This window comes from Aquarana catesbeiana, linkage group LG01 (genome assembly GCF_042186555.1).
Source record: "Aquarana catesbeiana isolate 2022-GZ linkage group LG01, ASM4218655v1, whole genome shotgun sequence".
Lineage (NCBI taxonomy): Eukaryota > Metazoa > Chordata > Amphibia > Anura > Ranidae > Aquarana > Aquarana catesbeiana.
The window spans coordinates 477,157,841-477,177,730 of NC_133324.1; the positions used below are offsets into that span (position 1 = coordinate 477,157,841).

The 19,890-nt window shown below is 41.3% G+C and overlaps 1 protein-coding gene across 1 annotated transcript in view; it reads right to left on the reverse strand.

The window, feature by feature from the left end:
• The window catches only part of UGCG (UDP-glucose ceramide glucosyltransferase), a 74,437-nt gene that overhangs the window by 41,667 nt on the left and 12,880 nt on the right, over positions 1–19,890 (reverse strand). The window contains exon 2 of the mRNA XM_073591484.1: positions 15,241–15,382. Within this exon, the coding sequence (XP_073447585.1) occupies positions 15,241–15,382 (142 nt within the window). The remainder of the gene's footprint in view (positions 1–15,240; positions 15,383–19,890) is intronic.

Sequence of the window (19,890 nt, forward strand, 5' to 3'; positions counted from 1 at the left end):
GCGCTACTCTGCATGCTGGCTAATCTCGATCTACCGTCAGGCGCCAGCTGTTGGCGGTTGACGGGTAGATCGCCGCGCCCCGCAGATGCGCCTGAAAGTGAAAGTGTCCCAGACTGAGCCATCGGCCCACCGGAAATCTCCCGGTAGTCCCGATGGCCAGTCCATCCCTGCACCTGAGTTGGTAAAAGGCTACTTCTATCACAGCCAAGGGTGACAAAATGTTCAATTTTTTTAAGTTTATGAAAAAAACAGTCTATTTTTCATCATTTCGGCATCATGTCCTACAGTTTTGTAAGCACTTTTGCAGGTTTCTCGCATAAAGGACAACCCACTGAAATGAATGGGCTTTCCAAAATGCAAAACAAAAAAGTGTATATATGTGAATGGAACCTAACAGCCCTTCTTGTTTCAGGTTGACCAGTCCAAGCAAATAAGCTGTGGCATTGTCCGCCTGTTGTGCACTTCTTTAGTTTTGCTGTGGCTCGGCTTATCTGAATGGTAGCCCAATGGCCCACCAGCACAGCAAGCTGACTACGCTACTGTTAATTTGCATGGAAGCAGCTTAGGGGCGTCAGCCTGAAAAGTAAAAAAAAAAAAGAAAAAAAAAAAAAAAAAAAAAAAGCTGTATACAAGTTATGATGCCAAACATACTAAAACATTGACTTAATATAATATTTAAGCACTACTCACTCTCTTTCAAACTACTAGAGATGTTGGGGAAAAGTAGATAGGAAAGTATGTATTCAATGCAAGAAAACTCAATAAACAGATTTTTTTTTATTTTTAAACAAAGTAGATACGAAAGGAATTCCAAAAGCTACTAAAAGTATTAAAAAAAAAAAGTTTTTTCTTTCAGTGACAGAGTGGAGAGGGTTTAGAACTCAGTCAGGGAGATTTACGCCGTTTTTCATCATCCAAATTAAAAGAGAATCCCACATTTTTTGGTGGACATCAAAACAGTAATAGAAAGCACTTGGGGTTACATAACCTTTAGACACATGTTAAAAACATTAATATGAACTTCCAATGATATTCATCATTCCCATGCGTGTTCTTCCAGCAAGATGAATAGCAATGTTTAGAGATTCGGTAACATTTCCGTAATTAACTTGCACTGCTTTTTTTAAGCAGTGTCACACGGTATGAGGATCACCATTGAGAGTATTATCAGAACGCTATGAAATGCAAGCTTTATCAAAAGTTGTTTTTTTCTTGTTTTCTTTAGAAGTTTTGGTAATAAGAACTAGTCAACTAAACATTTTTAGGAATAACCAGCAATATAATACAGTGGGGGAAAAAGTGTGCAAAACATCCCTTTTTAATGTTATAAATTAAGGTTTGGGAATCAGCCTAGAACACTATATGATATATATTACACACACACACACACACACACACACACACACACACACACACACACACACATTACTACACATACCTTCAATAAAATGAGTTGTAGCTACAAAATATAGAAGAAGCCTAGTGAGCAGTTTCTGAGTCACCAACACCAGCAGCCCAATAGCTGCTGCGTATTAACAGCAGCTATGTGCTTTATCATAGTGAATGATTTCATGAAATTCTGAGCGCACAACTAAAGAAAGACTGCACAACTTTGTTTTTTTATCCAATTGTGGAGCCCCAAGTATCACCATACATGTATTTACTGAACTTAGACTACCCTTGGTCTAGGCCTCCTAAGATGTGGTTGAACCAAATCTCAACAATCTCCTTCAAGAAATGTTAAATTTCACCCTGGAAGCTCATACAAAGGATGTGCATCTCAGATCAAAACAATAAAAACCAAATACAAAAAAAAAAAAAAAAATACACAATTTTAAATCAACCAAAATGATCCAACCTAGCCAATTGCTATTTTCTCCAAAATCAGTCAGCCTGGATTGTCTGGTGCTGGAAATGATTCACAGGAGGACTGTTGCCTGATCCAGCTGAATTACCTTGACTGTACCTTCATTGAAAAAGACCCTGATGCTGGGAAACATGAAAGGAAAAAGGAGAAGAGGACGACAGAAAACAAAGATGGATAGATAGCATCATGGAAGCAATGAACATGAAGTTAAGCAAGCTCTGGGAGGCAGTGGAGGACAGAAAAGCCTGACGCGCTATGGTCCATGAGGTCACGAAGAGTCGGATATGACTAAACAACAACCACCTTCTCTTGTGTAGGTTACCATTTTTACAGGACTGCAGCAGAATTGAGCTAAAGAGGAATCTACTATGCAAGTAAACTTCCTAGGGTCACTTTTGACACAGAAAAACAATAATGAGCTGGGTTACATAGAAAACACAGAAGACTGACGGCAGAAAAAAAAAAAAAAAAAATTGCGGTCCATCTAGTCTGCCCCAGGGTTTTACTATATTGGCCAAATGCCTATTGCTCCTTCCACCAACAGTAGAGGTCTGGAGTGCAGGTGTATGTTCCCATGGCCATAGGAATGGTTAAAAAAAAAAAAAAAAAAAAAAAGTGACGATAGAATGATTGGTATTATCTGATCCCTACCTACTGTCTATAACCAGCTTAAAGTATATGTACACCGATCGCTAAGAACTAGGTTTTAACATGTAAATTAAAATTCTAAATTCAGTTTCAATATTTGTACATCTGCAATCCTGACAAAGTTCTCTGCTCAGCCACCTCCAGTGACAGAGTAACAGCGCTGTATACCTCAGTTCTGCTTCTGCGTTGTCACCCTGTTACATGAGCCTTTGATGAAGACTACAAGTAGTTGTTTCAACACACATTTTATGCAGAAATGCCATGCAATGAGGGTTTAGATTTACTTTAATAAAATTCCAACTTGTCAATATACTGGCATTTGTTTTTTTTTTTTATTCAGGATACACCAGGGAAGCAAATCATTCATTGCAGAAATAAGAGGTCCATGCTAAAACAGAGGGTGTGACCTGCTAAATCGTTCACAAAGCAAAAGCACCTGTCTCAAAGTTTTGTGATGAAGATATCATTCATGCACCACTAACTAGTTTCAGGGCAGTGACTGAAAGTTTAAAAAGTTTCTATAGGCATCTGGGGACATTTACCCTATCCATTTGTCCTGGTGACCATGGTCCTGAAAGGGATGGAAAATTCACAATTTTATGACTGTCACTACACAAAAAAAAAAAGAAAAAAAAAATCCTGAAGGTGTTAACCATTCTATATTCTATCCTAAAAAAAAAAAAAGTTTCAGATAGAGGCAAACATTTAAAAAATATATGCGTCACTGTGGAATGAATATAAACTATACAAAACAGCTGCCTCCTGTGTTTGCTTAATGATATATTCCCTTTAAATGTAGGCAAAGAGAGAAACTGGCCTTAAAGTGATTGTAAAGGCAGAAGGCTTTTTATCCTAATGCATGCTATGCATTAAGATAAAAAGCCTTCTGTGTGCAGCAGCCCCCCTAATACTTACCCGAGGTCCACCTAGATGTAGAGATGTTGCAGGAGTTTCTAGGCTGCCTAGGACTCCCCTCATTGGCTGAGACAGCAGCACTGTGCCATTGGCTCCCACTGCTGTCAAAGTGGGTCAGCCAATCAGGAGAGAAAAGGGGCAGTGCTAGGCCACAGCTCCATGTCTGAATTGACACACCGGGCTGTGGCTCGGCTCGGGTACCCCCATAGCAACCTGCTTACTGTGGGGGGCACTCAACAGCAGGTAAAGGCAAGGAGCACGGAAGAGGGACCCGATAAGAGGAGGATCCAGGCTGCTTTGTGCAAAGCCATTGCACAGAGGAGGCAAGTATTACTTTTTTTTTGTATAAAAATACTTTAAATTGCTATTGTTTAAATCCAGGATGAAGGCACTATACAAACAGATTGGGACTATATAGGTACTTACAAAGATAATAAAAAAAAGTTTAAAAAGGTAACATTTATTAAATACAAAAAGTTAAAACATATGTCTCAAAAAAACAGATGCAACAGTGTTGTTACAAAGAAGTAAATACAGGCATATAAAAGGTGTCATTTTATATGCCTGAATATACTTCTTTGTAACATTGTTATATCCATATTTCTATGGTATTTTCAGACATATGTTTTAACTTTTGTATTAATAAATGTTACCTTTTAATCTATTTTGATTATCTTTAAAATGTAGACATGCTCTTAAGCGACATCTGTATCAACAGTAAAGGCCTTCTTCCAAACGTTTTTTTTCTTCTGGAAATAAATATACTCCTGGAAGGAAAACGCACAGCCTGTGGTCCCGCGCTTAAAATTGTTTAGGATACAATTTAAGGCACTTGCTGGGTCTTAGTTTTTCTTTATCTACTTATTTTAACCTTGAATGAACTGTAAACAAGCCCCCCCCTGGAATTCAAAGGCATGCACACACAATGATATAGATATATAATGTTATTTATTTTTTTAACCCCTTATATCCATTTTCTGTTCTAAATGTGAGAACATTTTTAGTGCATTCCTTACGCACGTTAGGAAATGGTTACTTTATTAAGTTCATCTTAAACTAAAAATCTGTGGAGTCCTAGCAGAAGCGGTTCGAAGTTATAAAACATGATGTACCTTTTAGCATATAAGGACACTAAACCGAGGAGAATGCAAAGCGAATATCGGAAGAGAGATGTACTCTTAATGCAACAGAGGTGCAATTAGCAGCTACAATACAGCAATGCAAACATCCTACAAAAATAGCATGAACGCTCTTTCTAAAAGCCAAAGACAGCTTTATAGATTTGCATTGATACCAGACAAAACTCATTCCTGCACATATTTCAGCTGAAAATAAATAAAAGGCAGTCCAAATAGAAAGGATTTGGCAAGAAGCATTGGTTACAGATTAAAATATTGATAAAAAATAAAAAAAAATGATCAATACATTCAGGGGTGTGGACTTTTTTTTTTTTTTTTTTTACAAAAACACTAATTACTTGTCCAAGGAACTAAATCGGGGGCCCAATCTACTTGTCCGGATAAAAATGAATACATTTTAAAACACCACCATATTTAAATAAGGTCTTATTACCCATACATGCACACAGTCATATACACAGTCACTTAAAGCGGGAGTTCCGCGTAAAAAATTTTTTTTTAAAGTCAGCAGCTGCAAATACTGCAGCTGCTGACTTTTTAAATAAGGACACTTACCTGTCCTAGGGTCCAGCGCTGTCAGCACCCAAGACCGAACCGTCCCTCGGTCCCCGGGTGCTGCCGCCGCCATTCTCAGTGAGGGAATCAGGAAGTGAAGCGTTGCGGCTTCACTTCCCGGTTCCCTACTGCGCATGTACGAGTCATGCTGCGCGTTCTCAATGGTCCCCGCTATCTCCTGGGACCTGTGTGTTACCCAGGAGACAGCGGGGGAGTGCGGGAGGGGGCGTGACTACCGCAGGAGTCTATTCCCGGAAGTGGGTGCAGATACCTGTATTATACAGGTATCTGCACCCCCCTCCCCCCTGAAAGGTGCCAACTGTGGCACCGGAGGGGGAAGGAATCCGATGAGCGGAAGTTCCCCTTTTGGGTGGAACCCTGCTTTAAAGTGTTACAAAGCCCACAACAATAAAATAAGTCTGTATATGCAGTAAAGCATGCTTGTTATACTCACTGTGGAACCCAAGGGGTTAATCCTGCACATTGTGTAAAAAAGGCTGTTTGATCCCATATTCTCCAATCATCTCCTTTTTCTACAGTCCCCAATCCATCTCCTGATGGTACAGATCCCTATGCTCAGTTTGGTGTGTATAGTTTGAGTGTTTTCTTTTTGGGAGCGTGCATGTAATCATCACAGGGCCAATCAGAACTGTTCAGAGGGTCAGGGGTACAGCAACCTGATAGGACAGCCAGTGCAGTATGACAATTCCTCCTACAAGCTTTACCAGGAACTGATAGAAGTCACAAGACTGCTGATGAGAAAAGGTATTTAGTAGGGATGCACCAAAATTTTGTCCGAAAATGGCCCTAAAAAGCCGAAAGAATTTTTGCCGATACTGGCGCCGAAAAAAGGGGCGGGGCCATCCAGCCGGGTGCCGCACATGTTTCATCCCACGCGCCCCTCAGAGTCTCCCCTCCCTGCTCCTCCTCTCACTCCTGTCCTACACAAGACTCTCCAGTGTCAGGTAATGAATGTCACACTCACACGCTGTGTGTCAGAGATCTGAATTGCCATGCAGCCGATGTCCCGCCTCCTAGACCGTCTCTTGTGATAGATGGCACTCTGATCCAATGTAGGGATCATTGTGCCATGTGTCATAGGAGGCGAAACATCAGCTGCACGGTGATTCAGATCCAGCTCTGACACATAGCGTGTGACATTCATTACCAGGCACTGGGGAGGCTGTGTAGGACAGGAGTGAGAGGAGGAGGGGGGAGGGGAGACTCTGAGGGGTGTACTGGGATGAAACTGGCTGCATGGCGATTCAGATCTGACTGGGGAGGCTGTACATGATGGGCACTGGCAGGCTGCAGAACATGGGCACTGGCAGGCTGTACATGACGGGCACTGGAGGGCTGCTGCATCTGATGGGCATGGGCACTTGTGAAGCTGCATTTGATGGACACTGGTGAGGCTGCATTGATCTCCTGTACCGTGTCCCCAGTCTCTGACCATCTCCTGTACCGTGTCCCCAGTCTCTGACCATCTCCTGTACCGTGTCCCCAGTCTCTGACCATCTCCTGTACCGTGTCCCCAGTCTCTGACCATCTCCTGTACCGTGTCCCCAGTCTCTGACCATCTCCTGTACCGTGTCCCCAGTCTCTGACCATCTCCTGTATAAAAATATTTTTTAAAAAGTCACTTTCAGTTTCAGTGCCATTTCGGTATCGGTTTTCGGGATCAAGGAAGATTTATTTTCGGTATCGGCCCCAAAAAACCCATTCGGTGCAACCCTAGTATTTAGCAGTTTATATTTACTAAAATAATTGCATTTCCGTGTACTGTGGGACACCAGATATAGTGAATGCAGGGTCCTGGGTTTAGTAACACTTACAACCATACATGCACACAGTCAACTTTAAATAAATTATGCATTAGGGACACAATTAAAAAAAGGACATTCATCCCTTGAAAATACCTAGCGGTAAAATGGTCTCATTCAGTAGCATTATAACTGAGACAGTTGTCTGATTTTTACATAAAAAGCCATAATTTAAACATAATTTATGGCCTTTGTTTCATCATTTTAATAAGAGACAAACAGTTTCAGTTATACTACTGAACGAGACAGTTTCATGGATTTGCAATGGATCCATGTCCCTTTAAAACGGCTTTGCCAGGATGGAACATATGAAGGGTTGATGTTTTTTTTTTTTATTAGGCAGAAGTGCTTTTATGAATGTCTGGGGCTTTTAAATACGAAAGAGGCTTTATGGCGACTTAAAACATTTATTGTTTTTAACATTGTGCTATTTATCTCCTACTCTTCTCCCTGCCTGTCTCCAGCACCACATCTGGGGGCTAGCAGTGTGACCAGAACCGATTGGGTGCGTCAGGCTCTTAATGCTCAGCAGAAGCTCATCTGCTGAGTGAGTAAATGAGGCCCCAGCTCCAATGAGGAAAAAATAAAAATAATATTCCTTAAGGTTACCCTCACATATGGAAGCACTTAGGTGCTCAATACAAGTGCATGCTGAGCAGCCAAATCAAGCGCTGGTGACCAATCCGTTAAGGGGCAAAAAAAAAAAAAAAACCACACCCCCCCTGGCACCCGGAACTGCATGTCCCAGGCATCGGGCGATAAGAATTGCGCATCCCAGATTTTTTTACAAGATCCAACATACATAATAGGCACTTTTCCTTTATGGTAGGTTGCCCTTTAACCCTTGCATTTTTTTGCAGACATCATTTCATCAAGAAATCATTTTAGGCTGGAAGATTAGTTAAAACCCCCAAACATTTTATATTTTTTTTACAAGCAGAGACCCTGAAGAATAAATTCAAGGTAGATACAAATGTTTGAATTGGTGTGAATGGGGCCTTAATATTTTGATCAACATGTAATTAAAAAAGGAAAGCACATCCACAGTGGTTCCCACAGCAGTCGAGTCCGTGTTAAATTAGGGCAAGGTCTTCTCATTTCTGCTAATTTTCAGCTTACACCACCTCACCATTCCCAGCTTTAGCTGAAGCTTACATAGGTACTATAATCTACAGTGGGGCAGTTCACACCACCCACCAATAAACTATTGTTTGGCAGTTCAAGAGGAATTGCAGTCTGCTCACATAATTTTTAATAAAAACATCTTTTCCATTCTGAAGCTTACCTACAACCACTTTGCATATTATTTTATATATACTTGGATTCTGTACTTGCCAAATATGCTGCAGAAATCTCCCTCCACTGAGTCTGGCTGCAGCCATTTTCAACTGTGGGCAGCTGAAGGTGCTGCCTGTTCACTTCCTGGATTTACACAGACACCTCCAGCTCTGCGGTTTTCATTGGCCCTCTTATAACGCATCCAGGCAAACTCTCACCAGAGTGAAAGAGAGCTGTGCATGATGTCATAAGCCTAGGCTTTTTACCAGACAGAAAGAGAAATTTACTGGCAGGAAAAAAAAATGTTTTACTAACCAAAAGTTAAAACAAGGGCAGAAGATTTAACAGATGGAAAGCTGAATAAAAAAAAAAAAAAAAAAAATATATTATATTATATATATATATATATATATATATATATATATATATATATATATATATATATATATATATATATATATATATATATATATATACACATACATACATACATACACACACACACTTTCAGTTCTTTCTATAAAATTTATTTTCATCAATAAATCCATATACAAACACGATCTTATTAAGGCTCAAAATATTTTGGCACAACTTTGCTCCTGTTAACTTTATCTGCATGTTTGTTTTAAGACAAGATCTCTTAATAGATTATTGGCACTAGAACAGAAGCAGCAAGGTGTGGTTTTAATGTTAAACTACAGAACACCTCAAATTAAATTGCACAGGCACATATTTGTTTGGACTAGAGCTGCCATTTCATTAAGCAGTAAAATCTCCCCATCTAGGACAACCAGACAAAAAGAGGCCCACACCTATTCCTCAGCCTTTTCCCTGCCCTGATCTCATATCTTTCTAAGAAGAGAGATATAAAAAGATACGAATAAGCTAATGGCGTGATACTAAATTCCACTGGCTTCCAAAAGTGTAAAGATTCTTAAATTCTCAAAATCACCATTATAGTCTTCTGCATTACCATTTTACACTTTTTTTTTGTAAAAAAAAAAAAAAAAAAGGGTAATAGACTGTTCTGTTCAGCAAAAGCAGGAGGTTAAAATGAAAGATCCAAAGCGCCAAAAGAATCTAACTATTGGTATGAATAAGTGATACCATATACATTAACAGCTGCAGTGCAAGTGCAAAATTTACTAACAATAAAAATAAATATACTGCACTAAGTGCCACAAAATGTTAAATATCACATTTGAAAACTGATGAGACTTTGAAAAAAATAAAATAAAAATCGCTAAAAAGTCCCATGGATATAATTTACGCTGAGTGCCACAAAGATTAGATAGATACCACATCAGTCCACAGAAAATCCACGGGGACTGCCCCACATGCGTGTTTGACCAAACTAGAAATAGTTGGTCCATTTGGAGGGGTGAGTTCACATCCACGTGGGGGCACTGTCCTGTGAGCACATATCAAGCACGGATTCATATCCACTTTGTAGAGCACGAGCACTTTAATTGCGATTTGGAACTTTTTATTGCTTCAAGTTTACTACTGTTTGTAACAAATCTTCTGTATGGGACTTTCTAGCGATTTTTTTTTTTTTTTAAAACACCAGGTTTTAAATGTGATATCCATCTAATCTTTGTGGCACTCAGCGGAATTATCTGCATGGGACTTTTTAGCAATTTTTCAAAGTCGCATCAGTTTTCAAATATGATATTTAACATTTGTGGCACTTAGCGCGGTATATTTATTTTTATTAAAAGCAGGAGGTTGCTTATAGCATAGCATTCAAGCTACAGGTTTATGCCCACATCACTTGGATGTCAGATGCAAGCATGAAGCACAACCACCCAATGACCACATAAGGCAGTTCTTTCATCTGGACTACTTCAGGAATGGGGGAGGGGGAAATGACGACAACACAATGTGTAATACAACAACATCTGAATTGAAAATTAAGCTGTACTCACAGAATGGAAGGCCCAAAGGATTCTCATCCTGCATAGAAAAAGCGCAAGACACCACTGTCCATGTTAAAATCACAAGGGATTCTCATACCAACCACTCAATCCCACGCAACATGATAGACTAGTTTTCAGCATTTGAAGGTGGATCTTTTTTTTTTTTCAGTCAGGGGCTAAAAAAAAAAAAAAAAAAAAAAAAAAAAAAAATTCTTCCATCCACATTATCAAAGTGGATAGAGGAAGAATTCCTTCCCTTTTGAGACATTACATTCTGACAGCCGTGATTCTCTGATGTCAGAATACACCGATTACTGGCTGCAGCTGCTGATCGAGAACATTTTTTCCCTCCAACAAGCCTGTTCTAATGTTTGACTTCTGTTGAGCGGGAGTGGCCACACATTGATTGAAATTTTGATCCATCTATGGCCATCTTAAGAAATCCAACTATCCAGTGCATCCACTGTACAAAATATAGGTACAGTTTTTTTGGGGTTTTTTTAATGGTGTTGTAAAGATCTTCTTGATTGTTGTACATAAAAAAAAAAAAAAGGCATAAAAGGCTGTTTCTTAGTGGGCACTGGGGAAGGGGGTGGGACCAAGAGAGCACATAAGCCAGCAATTGTCAACCAGGGTTCCTCCAGAGGTTTTTATGGATTTCTTGAGCTGTGGCTGTAATCTGATAGTTTATGAAAAATTTTGGGTCCGTCACCACTTGGCAGAACCAGCAGCACGAATGATCTCTTTACCCGTTTATTAGGCCCCATTCACACCGGAGCACCTTGTAGCCTGAAGCGCCAAAACGCTTAACATCCCAAATTCCAGTTTTCAGTTGTACCTATTCACAAATGGAGAGTAGTGTCCCTAAGAGCCCTTTCACACTGAGACGCTTCAAAAACGCCCTAAAAACGCCTTAGCGCTATTACCGTGTTCTCACTGCGTTTTTGGGGCGCTAGCGGTAAAATTACCGCAACGCTGCAGGCGTTTTAACAGTGTTTTTCAAGCATTATTGAAGCATGGGCGTCAAAGAACAACCCCACCCCCTACATCACAATTTCAGTCCTGTTGTTGTAGATGCTCTCTGTTCTGTTTGCATGTTTACCTTTTTGTGAGATCATGTGACTTTTCTACAGCTCAGGGCGGATTATCGGCGCTATTCAGGTGTTTTTATAGCGCTTTCAATTCATTTGAATGGAGAGGGGCGTTTTTGAAGCGCTTTTTTCCATGCCCAAAAGCTGCTCCAAAAGATGCTGCTTGCAGGACTTTGCTCAACTCCCTGCTAGCGCAACGCCTGGAAAGGGTCCATTGAGATGCATTGGAGGACGTTAAAAAAAAAAAAAAAAAAAAAAAAAACCTCCAGCAAGCAGCATCTTTGGAGCGGTGAAGGAGTGGTGTATACACCACTCCCCTAAACTGCTCCTGCCCACTGAAATGAATGGGCAGCGCCACCGAACCGCTGGCAAAGTGCCGTTTTGCTGGTCGTTTTAACCCAAAAACCTCCACAAAAACGACGGTGAAGTGCCGCTAAAAATAGCGACGCTTTACCACCGACGATGCCCCAGTGTGAAACCAGCCTTATGTAAGGAGTCAATATTCCCACTGAGCCCCGATTCATTTTGGCAATGGTTATGAAACTTATTTCAATTGTTCCTCTGGGTAAACATGTCAAGTCAGGCGTATTTAAAGTCACAAAAACAGAATTATTATTCTTCACAAGAAAACCAAACAGGAAGAGTTTCATTTCAACTTAAAAACGTATCATTTCCAGCTAATATGCATTCACACACTAAAACCACACTTCTAACCATCAACAATTGCTTTAAAAAAAAAAAAAAACCCACACAAACAAACACACCAAATTCCTTTTTATAAAGAATCACACTCCCTTTGTTCTCAGTTGCATAAGAGCTGGGGGAAGAGAAGCAGTGCACTGAGCTTCCCAGTGAATGGCTGTGCAGCGGGGGCGTGTCAGTACAAATCTGATCATTGGAGGACAGCACAGAACTGGCCACAGTGTGCTCTCCTGCTTAGTGTGGTCACCGAGTCCTGCATTTGGTCTCTTGCTGCACTCAGGAGCGCGCCCGCAAGGTAACCACCCTTTGGGGAAGCGCTTCTCCGAGGGAGTTATCAGATTTGGGGGTGGAGCTGCCGGGGGACCCCCGAGAAGAGCAGGTTGTGGGCCACTCTGTGCAAAACGAGCTGCAAAGGAGGTAGGTATGATAGTTTTTTTTTTTGTTTTTTTAATTTACCTTTACAATCACTTTAAGCATTTGAAAATCTGTTAACATTTTAAAATGTGCAGCCATTTCCAGTATAATGTGCTCTCTCTAGGTCAGGGGTGGCCAAACTTTTTTCAAAGATGTCCAGATTTGATGAAGCGAACATGCGTGAGGGCTGACCATTTGGCCCGATATTCTTTGAACCAATAAAAAAGTCGTCTAAGTGTGTTCGTTCGAGCACTAATACACTGCCCAACTAGAATTCTCTTGCCATTGTGGCTGTGTGTGGTGAAGCGATGAGCTTGGGCGTGTTATTTGGTATATACTGTATTTAATCGGTGTATAACACGTACTTTCACTTTAAAGAGGGAAGTTTCAGGGGAAATAAGAGTCAGTGCCCATCAATGCAGCACCCCCACCATGCCCATCTAAAGCCTCGGGGGGGACAGGAAGGGGTGCGGGATGAGTGCCAACAGATTACATACAGGAGAAACTCCTGTTTTCTTGGTGGCCTCTTTAATACAAAGTCCCGCCTCCTATGATGGACAGAACAGTCGTCCAATGGCAGCGCAGGAGACGGGACTTCCTATTACAGAGGCCGCCGCGTAAACAGGGCATTCTCCTGTATGTACAGCACTCGTACCGTCCCCTTCCTGTCGCTTCCAAGGCAGTCAGAATATATAACTTTTGTGGCCCCGGTGCTCGGAGATTCGTTGGTAGCCACAAAAAAGATATACATGTCCAAATTAACAGGCGGACTGTTCGAAACCGGAACGCGGGCCACACTTGGCCCGCGGGCCAGACTTTGGACATGCCTGCTCTAGGTTCACTGGTCACAGGAAGTGGATGTCCCACTATTTCTAAATCACAGCTTGCCATAACCACCTAAAACTCTTTGGGGGACTTTTATCAATCCTGTTGCATTCATTCCATTTAATAATCAGTTGCAAGGCACAATTCAATTACATACTGCAACAGATTTAAAATTGTAGTGTTAATGCCATACCAGATTTTTTCACATAGACAAACCAAGCATATGGTTACACACCAATGCACTAATTTAAGAAGTGATAAAGATATTTAACGCTTGCAAGTGAAAGGGAACAATTTGAGGCCCAGAGAAACTTACTGCAATTGCAAATCCTATGCAGAAATTGAGCTGAAGTCGCAGTATTGAAACAGGCAGTCACAAAAAGTAAACAGCCACTTTGCAGTATAAAGTAGAGCAGCACAATAAGGAATGGTTTCTGACTGAAGGACACAAGGTTTCCTTACAGTAGTTTGTTCCCAGCCATCTTTTGCAAAGCCAGAATGACAGTGTTACTTTTTTTCGCAGCTTTATTCACAAACATATTTGTTCCCACCTCCCATTATGAGAAATCCATCAAAGAAATGCAACACAAGCATTTGGTGTTGTAACTGCAACTATAGTAAAAAGAGAAATGAAAATTGTGAAGATCCCTTTTCTAAATACAAGAGGTATATGCAACTCTAAGTGCCGGTTCACACTACAGCGACTTGGGATTCGACGTGTCAGACCTCAAGTCGCCCCAAGTCGCTGGACATAAGAAATTCCATTGAAGTGAATGAGAGCTGTCTTAATGTACACTACTGAAGTAGCTCTGACTTCAGAAAAGGTTCCTGTACTACTTCAAGGCAACTTCTAGCCGACTTGTACCCATAGATTTCAATGGAAATTGCCTCCATGTCGGATCCTTATCTTAATTGATGTGATTTGGATCCAACATTACAGGAAGATTACCCAGCAATTGCCTCAAAGTTGCCTGGCAAAGTCGTGCCGACTTTCAGGTCGCTGTAGTGTGAACCGGCACTAATTGCTTAGAACCATGCAAAAATCAAAATAAATAAATAATTGGTTTTACCACAGATGCCCATTAGGGCATAGGAAATATCACTGACTACATGTGCCCCAGTGGTCAGTCAGTACACTCTGACAACTTTACATCTGCACTGCACATTTCATGCTTTAATTCTGTGTATTAGTCTGTATTCACCAAGTTCAGGGTTGTCAAGGATTACTAATTCTGATGCAAGGTAGAATACATGAACAAGACCTGACAGACTTAAAGAGTAACTCCACTTTTTTTTTTTTTTTTTTAAAGCCCCCTCTGGATGATCAATGCACATTGCAGGGATTCCAGCATGCATTGTTGCAGAATTCTACCAGTTTCTGCTCTGAAGAGATAGCTGTTTGAGCATGTCCTTTGGATACTGATTCTGAATGAAAGGGCCTGGGTTCATTATAATGACCTGGTGCACTTTCAGTGTTCTGTTGAAAAAAAGTTGCAGTGTCTGCATCCTATAGCACCATTTAACCCTTAGGGAGTATCTCAGTAAAAATGACATTTCTGTTGCAGGGGTACCTAAAAATCTTACTTGTAGTGCAGACTTCAGTGAGTCAAAATCAGTGAGTCAAACAAAGCAGGAAATTACATTTACAATATGACCTGAGTAGCAACTGTATAGGCTATAATTTTTTATATGCTTTTATTTTTTGCCATGAAAGAAGAATTACACTTTAAATGATCCTAGCACATTAAGTACAGTATACTGAAACCTGCTTGCAGGCATAGAGTGCCAAGACCTGCGCATAAGCATTCTTTCGTCTCTACTTCATCTGAATGTCAGGCTGGCTTACTTACATGTAGCATGGGAGCACCATTCCAATTGGCCCATAACTATGATGGGCTGCCTAACTAGTCAATAGGAATGTGTGGAGAGTAGGAGTGTGTGAGCAAATGGCAACACTAAGGAGGAAATGTTTGGTATGGGGTGACCACAGGGCTGCAAGTTCTGCAGAGGATACATGTCTGCTATATTTCAAACACAAAAAAATAAGAAAAAGTTCCTACATACTTTTGGATAGTCCAGTTCAAAAAAGGTTTCTAAATTGTTGATGAGATTGGGATCCACCCCCTTTAATGGTTTAAGAAGGGAAACCCCAGGAAGCTTGCTGTATGGTTGCTTGTCAGACGCCTTCTTGTTCAGGTGTAGTCTCCTGTAATGAAAATAAAAACTAGAATGAATTCAGAATCAGTAGTTAGAACAGGCTCCTTTTTATCTGTGTCAATAGGGATTTACACTCCTTGTCAGAGCCCCATCTAAGCACTGTACACAACGCAGATACAGAATCGAATGGCACCAATAGTATTTCTGTAAAGAAACTATAAATAGCAAACACGACAACGCAGGCATCAAGACTGAGCAGCAGGGGTAATGTTTAGTGCATTGATATTATGGCCAGTACTCTGACAGACTGCACTTGCAGCATTATGCTGTACATAATGAAATCAAGAGCAGATATATCTAGAAAATTACATCTACAGAGTGCAATGGAAGGGTCATTTTAACCCTTCCATGCCTAAGCCTATTTCTGACATGTGTTGCTTACGAGTTAAAATCTGTATTTTTTGCTAGAAAATTACTTAGAACCCCCAAACATTTTTTTTTTTTTTTTTAACAGAGACCCTAGAGAATAAAATGGTGATTGTTGCAATATTTTATGTCACACGGTATTTGCACAGCGGTCTTTCAAACGCATTTTTTTGGGGAATTTGGCAAGATTTCATGTATAAAATAAACAGTAAAGTTAGCCCATTTATTTATTTTTTTGCATAATGTAAAAGATGATGTTATGTCGAGTAAATAGATACCCAACATGTCATGCTTTGAAATGGCGACAAACTACGGCGCCTAAAAATCTCCACAGGCGGCAGTTACCAGGTTAGAGTTAGAGGAGGTCTTTTGCGAGAATTATTGCTCTTGCTCCAACTATCGTGGCGTAAAGTACTCTTTATGGAGGGATCTGGGGTCTAAAAGACCCCAAATCCCTCCTTTGCACTTCAAAGTATTTAGATCGCCAAAAATAGCGATTCTGAATACTGTCTTTTTTTTTTTTTTTAAATCAGTGCCATTGGCAGCCGAGTAAACCGGAAGGAACGTAGATTCTGTGTTTTTACATAGGAGACTGGAACGAAGCCATTTCCAGCTTCATTTCAGTCTCAGCCTAGCGGTCGGAAGTGCCAGATCGTGGAACGGGAGGCCCGGGAAGAGCGGCAGGAGGAGGAACGCTGCTTTTAGCCGCATTGGTTGCTTACCCTAAAGAGCTGACCGCCCACTCTAAAAACTGGTGCTGGGGTGATGCCTGTAGCTGCAGGCATCACTCAGGTATAACCCCTTCAAACCAAGCCCGCATATGCGTACGGTCGACGCTAAGGGGTTAAACTTGTCCAGTTACAAAATGGCCTCTGTTGCAATTATTTGTTATTATGAGAGTGGAAGCTCCCTTTAATGTGGAAATGCCTCATGGAGCTAGCCAATCAGGGAAGAGAGGAGGTGGGGCTGGATCAGTGCTCCGTGTCTGAATGTAAACAGGTAGCTGTGACTCGGCTTGGGTGCCCCCATAGCAAGCTGCTTGCTGTGGGGCACTGAACAGAAGGAAGAAGCCAGGATTACAGAACAGGGACCCGAGAAGAGGAGGATCCAGGCTGCTCTGTGCAAATCCACTGCAACAGAGCAGGTAAGTATAACATGTTTTTATGGGGGGGGGGGGGGGGGGGGACACCGCAAGACTTTACAACCACTTCAAGTTTAATAAAAAAAACACCAATTTCATTATCCATCTAGTAAAATACAACAACATTAAACATTGCAGCTCCAGAATTTTTAATACAACATTAGAAAAGAGAAGTACAGCCAAAGCTCGTTAGGATGTACTTCTCTTGTGGATCACAGGAGTGCAGTTTGTTCTGCACTCATGTAAACCGTTTTCAGCAGACAGCGGGCTGAAGCCTGCTGTCGGCTGACATCACAGAGCCAGTCTAGGCCCAGGCAAGATCGTGACAATGAAGTTGGGATCCGCCCACATGCCCGGACCAGGCACCCAGCTCAGCCTCTCATGGAGCCACTGAGAGCCTGAGCCGGCCGACTCCGCTCCCTCCACAGCCCAGCACTCCAGTGAGAGGGTGGGCAGAGCAGACAGTGGTGACTCACAGTCACCAGCTCTCTGCTCAGGGAGCCCTGAGAAATCAGTTGTGTTTGATCGCTCTGTTCTCAGTCTTAGAGCTGGCAGGGGACAGATGCAGCTTTAGAATGATGCTGCATCCACCTAGGTAAGTATGATTCTGAAAAAAAAAAAAAAAAAAACCCACACACCACAAAAACCCGTACTTCCCTTTTAAATGTAATTTTTTAAATTGCAAGCACGTCATTGACCCGATATCACGCTCTGCTAAGGCTCCATTCACGCCTGGGCATTTTGGGATTGAGACAGAATCGCTGCAATTCTGCCTACAATTGCAAAACACAGGTTTAGGTGATTATTTTCAAGGCAATCACAACAAATCACATTACATGAAGCTTATCCCCCAAAGGAAGCTCCTGCACCTTTTTGGGTAACAAGCTTCACGTGATGCGATTTGCCACGATTTTGTTTTAGGAGTCATTGAAAATGACACCGAACCTGTGCTTTGCTATTGTAGTGCATTTTGAGGTTGTGGGCAGATCCCACAACACCCAGGTGTGAACGTGGCCTACAATGGCAAATGGCACAATGTGAATTTTAGATGCCATTCATTGTAATGGCACCTAAAAATGTGGTGCAGTTCAGGCGCGATAAATCGCACTGCAATCGCGCAAAGCTTGTCGCCTGAATGAAGCTCCTAATCCTTTTTAGGCAACAATCTTTACACGATGCAGCTTGTTGCACGATAATCTTGGCAGAACCGCACCTCGTTTTTAGGTTTAAAATGAAGGGCATATGAAATTTGTGTTGTGCAATTTGTCATTTTAGCAGAGTGTTTTGCAATCGCTGACAGACTCGTGGGTATTCTGCCCTTGATTCAAAACGCCCAGGTGTGAATGCAGCCTCATATAAATAGATTTCATCTGCATATTTTGTTATTTGCCCGGAGAGCAGCTTTATTGCAGTCACAAGAAAATCTCTAGTTCTATACCACAAATCTGGCCAAATATGCAACAGTCGTAGTACCCTCTGCCACGCAGAAGAACTTAAAATTTCTAGCTGTTAATGTGCTAGCTTAACCAAGGACTGGAATGATCAGAAACTCTATTAAGAAAACTGCCTTTGCTAGTCCCATGATAACACACTAGTAATTGCCTTGAGCCCTAATGTGAGAACTCAATGAACATCAGCAGAATGAGGCAATTAAAAAGGCACTACTAGGGGAAGCAAATGCCTAGAGCTAGAACTGCATAACTAATGGCAGGTGCTGCATAAAGGAACAAAACTCCACGACAAAGATCTATTGCACGCCACATTACATATTTACCTTTACTTGATATAGATCTATGCGTTATAAAGCAGCTAATGTAGAACAGCCACCTTCCCTAAACAGCTCTAATGACACTAATGACTTCTGCAAAAGAGTAAGTGGTCACTTAAACAGGATTTAAGCACGTCACAAGTCTACTGATTGGTCAATGGGTTAAAGCTGAATGCCAGTAAAAGTTTTTTTGGCCACACAGCACCTGCCACATAATTTGCCCCTAATAAAGTGCAACCCATGCTTTGCCGATTTCTCTGAAAATTCACCCTCCACTGACCCTGGATACACACCACAGTGGTGATCAACCAACGATATAGGGGTTAAAAGCTGGAGAATTAGCCACTCGCCTTCCCCTTCCTAGATCCTCATCCATTTGCAATACTCCTATTTTCCTAGAATACAATGGGTTCTGTGAAGGGGAGAGACTCAGTCATCCAACCCTCCTCCAATAAAATACTACAAAAATCACTTTATGATCCAAGAGTAAGGATCATGCCAATGGGCAAAGCCTAAAAGCGTCTTCAAAGGCTCAATAGAAGTCTATGGCAAAGCTTGTTTGAAGCCCCACTGAAGGCCCACCGAAGGCCCAAGCAAAAGCAAGGTGTAAACAGGACTATAAGCCAACCACTTTATTAAGTGACAGGAGCTTTGACTGGGGTTCAGAGGGCTTTAACAAAGCATGTCCGAAGCCAGTGTAAACTAGCCCCTAAAGCTCTCTGAACCCCAGTCAAAGCCCCTGTCACTAAATAAAATGGTTAGCTTACGGTCCTGTTTACACCTTGCTTTTGTTTGAGGCTCTGATGAGCCTTTGCCATAGACTTCTATGGAGGCTCTGAAGATGCTTTAAAGCACCACTAAATCTACATGGGGTATAATTTTTGAAGCAAAGCAAAAGCAAGGTGTAAACAGGACTGTAAGCTAACCATATTATTTAGAGATAGGAGCTTTGACTGGCATTCAGAGAGCTTTAACAAAGTCTGTCCGAAGCAAGTGTAAAACTAGCAGTTAATGTGTGTTGAATCCAAAAGCAAGTGTAAATGAGCCATAAGAATTGGTAAGCTGCAATATAGGGCTTAATTACACGGGACGTTTTTACAACCTCTCCTGAACGATTTAACTTGACAGATAATAACCCATGTTTAAAAACATCCATTTTGCCGCATTTAAACAAAAAAAAATATATATATCTCGATAGAGATATATATATATATATATATAT